At 44.1% G+C, this 10,228-nt stretch overlaps 1 protein-coding gene across 1 annotated transcript; it reads left to right on the forward strand.

Moving 5' to 3' along the window:
• The first annotated feature begins 5,688 nt into the window (after positions 1–5,688).
• On the forward strand, positions 5,689–8,987 carry LOC129618018 (uncharacterized). The gene is made up of 5 exons (XM_055532954.1): positions 5,689–5,952; positions 6,826–6,890; positions 6,935–7,305; positions 8,039–8,217; positions 8,259–8,987. Exons 1-5 carry the CDS (start codon positions 5,689–5,691, stop codon positions 8,985–8,987), a joined length of 1,608 nt encoding a protein of 535 aa, XP_055388929.1.
• Positions 8,988–10,228: the final 1,241 nt, after the last annotated feature.

Consider the following 10,228-nt stretch of genomic DNA (forward strand, 5'->3'; position numbering starts at 1 on the left):
CGCGCATTGGAACGACATTGATCACCCTTTCTTAACCGAAGATGATCCCTCTGTTGTCCACAACAGCAAAAGCTTGTTGCGTTTTTCCGAAAAAGTACTGAAGCTTCGAAAAGCGTATCAAATTCATATTTTCGGAAAACCAAAACTCCATTGGCTCGAATTAGTTGAAAATTCGACCGAAATACCCGCTTATCGGATTCGTGCATCAACAAACTTGTAAACATCTTTGCGATTTGAAAGTTTTTCGTCACCTTTTTGAGTCCCAAGGTTGAAATTTAAACTGATACTTGTGCTTCACACACACACACTTGATATACACAGGGCTGCAATCTACATTGATGCAGCGTTGCAAAGAGCTGGAGTTTCTCCTTGTAAGTGGCGCGCATGCTTGTTTATGCGACTACCATTTTCAGGACTGCGGCATTCAACTGCAATCGGATTTCGGATATGACCTTAGCCCGCTGAACGTCGTCAGCATGTCGCAGATAATGGACCATCCGAAACCTGCTGGGGGGCGAACAGCGAAGCGTTTCACTCAAATCGCCACCACTGCGAGTACACTTGTTGGATTCGAATTACAATCCAATGAGTGGTTCGATCAAGTAGCGCCATTGGAGGATTCGACCCTCGTTTGCCAATACAGAAAGAAAAGGAATCGGCCTTGGTGCACGAAGCAAAGAGCCCCAAAAACCTCAAGACAATCAGTGTAAGACGTCGAACAACGTGTCGAGCAACAAAACCTCCGACAAAGAGTCCGGATGGATCCGTCGGAGTCAGACGCAAGTAGTTGCTGAGACAGAAATATCCAGTGGTCCCAAGAAGCCCTGGAAGGTGCGGAAGTTGAAAGAAGTTCCTGCGCCTACAGTCAAAGCTGAAAGAGCTGCTACCAGTACTCAAAATGAACACCTCAAACCGTCCCCTTCTATCAACAAGGTCAAGAATACTCCGAAAACTTCGGTCCCCTCTCGTTTTTTGGACAAGTGCCGAACTGTTCCATCTCGCATTTGTAACAGCTTCATCAGCAATGTGAAATGCGCTGTAAGAATTGGTGGAAAGGCGCTGCTCGATTTCTGTGCGGCACTTCCAGCTGAATGCAAAACTGCAATTATCTCCGCGGTAACTTACGGCGCGCTTGCAGTTGGTGCATCAGGAGAGGCTGCCGAAGCTTTGGAAGATGTAAGAATCAGAATGCTGAATTTCTGTAATTCTCTTTTCGTAGGAAATAGAAAACAACTTGGAATTATTGATCACGTCTCCCTGGGGCCATGATGGTATTTTTTAATTCTTAGTTTGTAGAATTTTGTTTTTTTAGTGTTTACCGTTTCTTTAGTAGTACAGCTCCTTTTTTTAATCCAGTCGGAGTTTTTGATTTCCCTTTAGTCTTGGTCTTAACTCCTTCGTCCTGTAACGACGCAACTCTTAACAAAACTGGAATCCAAGGACTAACCGCAGGTGTACTTGTTTGTTTCTGAGGTACTGGTTTTGCTTCTAAGTTCGTTTTTCTCACGGGTGACTTGGATTCCTTTGCAAATGTTGCCTTTTTACTTGGAGTAGGCTTGGGCTCCTTGACAGATGCCATTTTACTTGGAGTGGGCTCCTTGACAGACGCTACCATTTTACTTGGAGTGGGCTCCTTGACAGACGCTACCATTTTACTTGGAGTGGGCTCCTTGACAGACGCTACCATTTTACTTGGAGTGGGCTCCTTGACAGACGCTACCATTTTACTTGGAGTGGGCTCCTTGACAGACGCTACCATTTTACTTGGAGTGGGCTCCTTGACAGACGCTACCATTTTACTTGGAGTGGGCTCCTTGACAGACGCTACCATTTTACTTGGAGTGGGCTCCTTGACAGACGCTACCATTTTACTTGGAGTGGGCTCCTTGACAGACGCTACCATTTTACTTGGAGTGGGCTCCTTGACAGACGCTACCATTTTACTTGGAGTGGGCTCCTTGACAGACGCTACCATTTTACTTGGACGTGGGCTTGGGCTTGGGAGTTGTTTCCATTGGACCTTGTTTGCTTGGTTCTTTAAGAAGAAGCTCCTTTTTTTCTATCAAAGCTACTTTCTTAGAAACAGACTTCGCGAGGGTCTTCGATATCTGACCACCTCCTTGCTCTTTGCTAACCATTCTGATTTGTTGTTTTCCCTCTTGAGTTCCTTGTGGACTTTCCTTTCTCTGTATGCTTCCAGTGGTTTCTTTCTCCTTCCGAAAAACTGGTTCCAATAGCCGAGGTGAAGATGGTGGTGGTGCAAACTCCATACCTACGATGCGCATCAACTGGAAAGTAGACGATCAGTGTTTTCATCTTGGGATTCGACTCACATTTCAGAACGCGTCTCTCTGCCAGTTCGGCTGCCATCTTCGCGTTCTTGAGAACAATTTTCTTCACCAGCCGCTTCTTCTTCAAAACCTGCTTCTCAGCCAGCGGCAATGTTTCGGACGTCGTAGGAGACACCAAGCGGTCGTCTGTTGCGAGAGGAGCGCTTATTTTTGCTCCAACTGTGGGCGGTTCGGCGGGAACCTTAAGTTGCGGACTAGGCACATCAGGTGTTGACAATTTTTCAGCTTCAACTTTTAGAGGCGATTCTTGCTTTTTTGGGGGAGATTTTGGAATAGCTGGAGGTTCATGGAAGGAAGCGGCGGGTGGTGAAGGTGATAATTCCTGTTTAATTGGAGGAGAGCCTTCTTGTTTGGTATTCACCCAGAAGTAAATACTAGCAGTTTGTGATCCTGTTAATGGATCCACGAACGGCCATGAATGCGGCCTCAACGTTTCGGGGTCATTCAGAGCAATTCTGGCCGTTCGTCCAACAATTTGTCCATTTGATTTTTTAAGGTGAACAACATTGAAGAATTTGGTTTGTATTTTGTCCAAACTGCTTGCTTCACTGAAGTTGTTAACTCAGTATCCCCTCTTGTAAATGATTCACTAAAGGAGAGCTCAGGGAAAACCAACGTCTGAGAGAAGACACAGAAATAGAGGAAAACAATCCAATACAACTACAAAATTTGCCATGAGCTTCATTCTGACCTTGACTTCGTTATCGTCTTCAATGTCGATGGAGCACACGTATTTCATGGTAAGATCAAATGGTGCAACCAAATCACTGGAAGACAAAAGTGAAAAGTGAAGAAAAACGGATTGGAATCAATTCAACTTACTCTATTGTCACAACTTTGATATTTAAAGGAAGCCCTGGTGCGTATTCTACCACATCTGTGAAGAAATGCAGCATCGCATAGACGAAATAACTCTTACCCTTATGCCACACTGGAATTGCGACATCTGCAAAAAATAAACATCAAGCAAGAATAACAGAAAGAAGAAGCACCTTTTGCCTCCAGCTTGCCGTAAAGCGATTCCGGAGACATTTTTTTAAATTTTTCAGATTCATTTTGGTCTTTCGACTCTTTTCCGCTTTTTGGTTTTTTCTCCGAACTTCTTTTTTTCTATTGGAGGAATTCTTGGAAGAGCGTCGATGTCTCTTGTTGCTTCATCCAAATAAATTAAATGCCGTCTCTCCATTCCCTCAAGTTCGTTATATCTTTCCATTTCCCACGCTTTGAGCGTGTCGGTGACTCGAAAGATCCGTTTACGAGGACCACTCTGACAACATCATTGATTGTCTATCAGCCATCATTTCATACCGTCCATTCTATTGCCCCACGACTATGATGCGAACAGAAACAGGGATGTCCATCATAGCAGGGACAAATCGATTCAGTCTTTCCCCTTCCTGCGCGTTTTTCCTCCATCTGCAGCCATCAGACGTCCCGTTCCCCCCCGTTTGCTTCCTTCTTTGTCTTGAGCGTCAGAAAGCGAAGGTTCCCGATGCGGACATGGTAGCGACCCTCGGGTTGTCCACGGGCTTTTCTCTTGGACTCTGGGTTCAACCAACTGATGAGATCTTATCGCTCGATATCGTTGTCCAGTTGAAGCACATTGATGGATTTCTGAAAGCAAAAGTTAATCTGAATCATCCGTTTCCGTACGTTGAATTTGAGGATGAAGCGGGGCAACAGGTTCCAGCAATTCTTCAAGGTCTTGAATTGCATCCACATCTCCCGTTTCAAGCACGAGACCTCCAATGCTTGCAATCGTCTCAGCAAACATATCGGATTCTCTCTGATGCATTTTTTCCAATTGGCGCTTCTCTAATTCTTTTTGTCGATCAGCTGCAACACGCTGAAATGACATCAAGATTGTTTTTGTCTTCATTTCTTCACACACCTCACGCGTCTTCAATGGCTCGCTGGGCTTCTTGATGAGTTCGTTGATCTCTGAAACATTAAATGTACGCGGAAACAAACTCACTCACCATCTGCCACATGATCTCGTTTTAAGACTTCTTCTTGACGAAGTGGTTCTGCTTGAAGGGTTCTCTCCTTCGAAGCTTCCAAGCGTGGTTTTGGCAACTTGCCTCCCTTCCCACTTAGATCAGCAATTATAACTCGACGACCTTCAGCGTCGTACAGTTCGTAGTTTTCATCGAGATAGAGCGGATATTGGAATCCTGTGAGGCGTTGCATCGGAAGCGCGCTTGAAATGTTGGGAGACGCTGTGACTGCAAGAATAAATAAAATGCATCCGAGACGAATCGTACCCTCGTTTGCATGCGTTGCCGTTGGTTGAGCGACAGATCTGTCTTTAGCGTCTGGAAAATATTCAGAAATACCAAGTTGTGAATTTTGTGAGTAGTCAGGAACAAACTGACCTGGCTGCGACATTCTATAGATGAAGAAACAGTTTTTCTTTCGGCATCACTAGGAATTAAATTAGTGAAACATTCGAAGAGTTACAATAGATCGGTTACAGTCCAAATTTATCACTCGACACGGAAATCTTCGTGATCAAGTGGTTGTGGGGCAGCGGCACATGGTGTCTCGATCTCTTATTTCTTTGTGTCGCATGTATTGCATAAAACATTGAAGATGGCATCAAGACGTGAGAGCGGCGGTGAGAATACTGGCGAGAATGAAAATACTGGCGAGAATGAAAATACTGGGGCGAATGAAACTACTGGAACGGAGGAAGAAACAAGTCCCCTCATTGAAGCCGCCCCTGCTTCGTGGTGGACCCGGCTGACGGGTGAAACAGCAATAAGATCTATGATCGGTCTGGGCCTCATAATCACAACTCTTTATGTCATATTGACTCCATATCGGTACATTATGTTCATCCCAATGCTTCTTCTCTGTGTCCTTGGAATTTTTGCGGTTAGGCCAACATTCAAAATCACTCGTCTCGTCTTTATTGGGGCAATAATTGCCGCAGGAATCGGATTCTTGTCTGCTGCTATCTTTGCGTTCACTGCTGCTGTTTCGCCGGCGTCTATCTTGTACACAACTCTCATTTTTATGGGTGGTTCACCACAATCGATTGGGTTCGGAGGAGTTCTCACAGCAATTCTGTGCTTCATCATTGCCGGTGCAATGATGAGACTGATTTACATCTACAGATGGAACCGTAAATGCATGCGACAAGGGCTGAACGACGAAATGGAGCCATTAGATGATGACGAGAGCAAGGATCGCGTTTAGTGCATTCTGTAGCCCCCCCTCCTCCTGAAGAGCAGGAGGCAGATTTTTACTGCTTTTCACGCGTCGAGGTGACTTCGACATCAACACGCAAATGAACCCCATGGTGCATCTTTTTGATAATTTACTTTCTGAAAAAATGAGTCGGGAGCCCTCATGCAAGCAGCAACCCACAAAATGTCGAAAGACGGAGGAGCTCCGATTATTGGATGCAATCGAAGCGATGGAGGAAGGCGTGAAAGAAGCGAAGATGGAAGTAACAGCAGGATTCGAAAAAGAGAAACAGTGTTGGCGGTGGATGCTGACGTATTTTCAGAGAGGACCTGGGGCAAGCGATAGCCCACACGACCAAAGAGTGGGTCCAATGAAGATAATTTTGCGAATACAAGCAGAAACAGAGATCGTAAGCAAATGTGATCATCCATCTGTCACTCACTTTGTCAAGGAGGAATAGACTCCAGTGAAAGGGAGAGGCCAAAAAATGCATCAAATTTTGAATACAACAAATAAAGTTTAATGGTTCATTTGGACGAACCATTCAACATGGATGAATTTATGCACGACATTTTTACACTTCTCAAAAAAAAAGCATAGTTTTTTTTGCTATCCGTCGACTTCGAGTGATGGGACCACGAGCAAAGCAAGCGCAAGCAACAAAACAGGAGCAACTCTCCGCGGTGCAATCGCTTTGCATGCTCAAGAATTCCATCAAGACAGCAATTAGCTCCATCAGTAGGCCTCAAAGGAACATGCTAGACATTACCGCCTTTTCCGCTTAGCATATTTGAGGAAACTTGTTTGAGGAAGACGCTTATGAAGACAAGGTAATTTCTGACCTACCGCTGAAGATCTTGCGCCCGTTCAACGCTGAAGCAGAAGTAAGCACAAAGGACCAGACTCCGGTAACAGCGGACCACTATTGCAGCTTGTCCTTTCATGGCTGGATCGTGGCGTCTTCGACGCACTGGAAAAGAAGTATCTCCGCCTTCTTTTATTTGCCATCCATGATGACAAAGACGAATTGCTTGAGGTGATGCCCTTTCATATTCTGCGTACGGTATCGGTTTCGATGTAGTGCTACAACTTTCAATTCGCGTATGGAGGCGAGAACCAATCCACTCAAATTGATATCACGAATACCTTTGGAAGGAAATCGCAGCGTTTAATCGAGCAGAAAAGCACATGCACTAAATCATCCGCGAAAGATCAAACTCTCCAGCTTCTCCGAAGCGTAAGCTCGAATTTGAATTCCTATTGATTCTTTTGTCTCTCTCAGCTTATTTTAATCACGCAAGATCTAGCGCCTTTACCTGAAGCTCGATATATTTCAATGAAATTATGGTAATCATGAAAATCTGGTCTTCTCTCGATGGACACAACGCCAGGTATTATGAAGACAAAGTCCCCACCGATTATGAGCCTGAACTGTTTCGAGCTCCGTTGCCTGAAGAAAGTATTTTCAAGTTTGGAGAAGTCCCTGCTGAAATTCATGTTGGACGCATCGATACGGGTCACCATGCGCTAGAGGTGAAAGTCAAGACTACAATAGATGTGTCCCAAATGTCCCAAGAACAAAATACGGAAATGAGGGAGGGGGGAACTCCACCAACAGCGGATGAGGAGGATGGCTTAATGTCTCCACATGTCCCAAATGAAGCAGTTCTGATACATCGATCAGCTGAAGACGATGAACTGCAATTGCTTGTTGGAAGGGCGCTGGAGCTTTGCACGAATTGTAGCCCTCATCAAAACTGCAGTAGGTCCCGCGTGCACACTCTGTATGTGGCTGATGGAAGAATTCGTAGGCCTTGAAGGATTTTCTTGGAATCGATAACGTCAAAATGGTGAAACGAGTCATTGAGTGCATGGTAGAGAGGGGGATCCTTGACAAGTAATTGTGGCTTACTGAGTAGAAATCATGGCTTCTTGATCTAGATATTTGAACAAGCGGAAGGGTTGGCCGGTTATCGGAATTGAGCGACAGAATGGACGTTCAAGTTTTTCAGGGCACTCGTCAATTCGTCTCCGATAATTTTTTTTCCTGAGTTCCGATGCGATACCAACAAGTTGACAATAAAAACCCCAGTTGGAATTGGACAGAGTGGAATCATAGGAAGAGGAAATAGAGAGACGACAACATGAGTTTGGAGTATGACGATATGGAACTGGCTCTCAAGTATTCGTCTCACTGATTAGGATGAAGCTTTCACTAAAACAGATTTGTTTAAAGTTTAAAAGAAGATTGAATGAAATGAAAGAATCTGCTCGAGTCGGTACTAGATGCAATCCAAACATTCAGTCTCTTTCTTCAAGTTGATCTTTTCCATCGATTTTAATTTCGTTCCAGCAGAGAATCCATGGCCCTAAAATTCGTCTTGGGGTTCTTAGACTACGTCATGTAGGAAATTCAGGGCCAGTCCTACATAATGTTCAGGCTTCTCTGTGAGGGCGTTTTTCCCCGAATCTTCGAGCGACATTTGCCTTCATAGCGAGCAATTTTTCTCAGGGCCTGTCCCAACAATCGTTTCATCGTGGTGATCGACTCCTCAGTATGAAGAATCCTTTGACTTCTATTGAAACGCCGTCTTCTCAATTCCCTGAGAGGATTATCCCTCTTCCTCCTGATTATGATAAAATTAAAGATGTTGTATGGAGAATGCAAGCAAACGTAAGCCTCGAAAATTGATCTGTTATGCTTCTTCTTTTTAGAACGCTGGTAAAATCTCACAAGATCAAGAAATCTCACAAGATCAAGAAATCTCACAAGATCAAGAAATCTCACAAGATCAAGAAATCTCACAAGATCAAGAAATCTCACAAGATCAAGAAATCTCACAAGATCAAGAAATCTCACAAGATCAAGAAATCTCACAAGATCAAGAAATCTCACAAGATCAAGAAATCTCACAAGATCAAGAAATCTCACAAGATCAAGAAATCTCACAAGATCAAGAAATCTCACAAGATCAAGAAATCTCACAAGATCAAGAAATCTCACAAGATCAAGAAATCTCACAAGATCAAGAAATCTCACAAGATCAAGAAATCTCACAAGATCAAGAAATCTCACAAGATCAAGAAATCTCACAAGATCAAGAAATCTCACAAGATCAAGAAATCTCACAAGATCAAGAAATCTCACAAGATCAAGAAATCTCACAAGATCAAGAAATCTCACAAGATCAAGAAATCTCACAAGATCAAGAAATCTCACAATATATAGCAGATTCAAGAAGCAGCCCAGAGGAAGCAAAAGCGGCACGTTCTTGTTTCCTGGCGTCTTTCATTGAATTTTTTAGGTCACGGAAGGCCTGGTTATGTCTGGCGCCATTGCTTCTATCTCCCCACCGTCGGAGTAAGCCTTGGTATTATCCAGTAACAATAACATTCTACAGTCGCATTCTTCATCACTGTTGCGCTTTGTCGCCTGTGCAGTGAGAAACTGACTGAGAAAGAGGAACCGACGGAGGATACAAGTCTTGGTGGAGGGATCTTCTGTAGGCCGACGAAATTGTGGGCTATTAGAGCTCTTGTTCTCTCAGATCGAGCAAAGAAACGCTTCTTGAAATTTGCCTGCATTTAAGGGGTGCTGCAAAGGACGACGCGGGTCGAACAGCTTTGGTTGACTTTCTAACTACTGCCGATCCATCTGAGAAGGAGCAAAAAGAAAGGAGTGCTCCGACATTTCTTCTCCTACAGAAGTATTTGGCGACTCTCGTAACTGATCATTCACTCGAGAAAGCCTTCTTTCAAGATGATCACTTCGGTGGGAGGAAGTGAGTCGAGAATTTTGTGCAACTAATGAGTCTCATTAGCGTTCCATCTATAAAGGGACCTCAAACTCAATTGGCGAAGAAAGATACTTCTGGAGCAGAAGAGAAAAAGAAAGATACTTCTGGAGCAGAAGAGAAAAATGTCGTAGGTGGTGCTCTAGCGTTCTCTTTCGTACGGACTCTCTCAGAAGCGAGAAAACTCTGATGGCCGTAGATGCAATTCTATCCCACGGACGCAGAATCAAAGAAACAATGGAGAAGAAGGATGATACGGCGGAGAAGGATGATACAAAGAAGTGTCTATGTTGGCTGATCGATAGCGTCATCAAACCTAAGGGGACTCCACTTGAAAAACCTGAGGAGACTGTCCTTTTTGGAGATGTCCAAGATATCCTTCTAAATCTTTGAAGAACTTTGTTTTGTGAGCGTGACCTCAGTTTCAGGGAGGACGCTGAAGCTATTTTATTAGCCTTTGCTAATATAGTCACCGAGAAGTATATTTACATGGACCACATCATGTGAGCGTCGAAATTGTAGCTTCAAACAATTATGCAATTGGCGGCTGATTGTTCTGTTAGTGACGGTTGGCCAGAGCTTCTTTTTCCGAGTGCCAATTATTCAATCCTTTATTCATTGAGTCACATGGACGCTGAGATGGTTGGCAAAGCCGTATTATACTCTAAAAGGAGACCGGGTTGATAGTAAACGAGCAGCTTTCGGGAAAATGTGCTCCATGGCAAAGCTAAAGAAGTCATCCAAAAAGATGGTTGGTCAAAGTCTATCTATCAAAGGACCGGCGAGTGGAGTGAGACGGCTGACATCGTTGTGCCAAACGTCGGATGAAAAAAACGACCCGACTGGCCAAAGTGGAATGTATCTGTTGGCTCACCCAACAACGTCATCAGC

The sequence above is a fragment of the Condylostylus longicornis genome, unplaced genomic scaffold (assembly GCF_029603195.1).
Source record: "Condylostylus longicornis isolate FDR11 unplaced genomic scaffold, ASM2960319v2 ptg000713l, whole genome shotgun sequence".
Taxonomy (NCBI): domain Eukaryota; kingdom Metazoa; phylum Arthropoda; class Insecta; order Diptera; family Dolichopodidae; genus Condylostylus; species Condylostylus longicornis.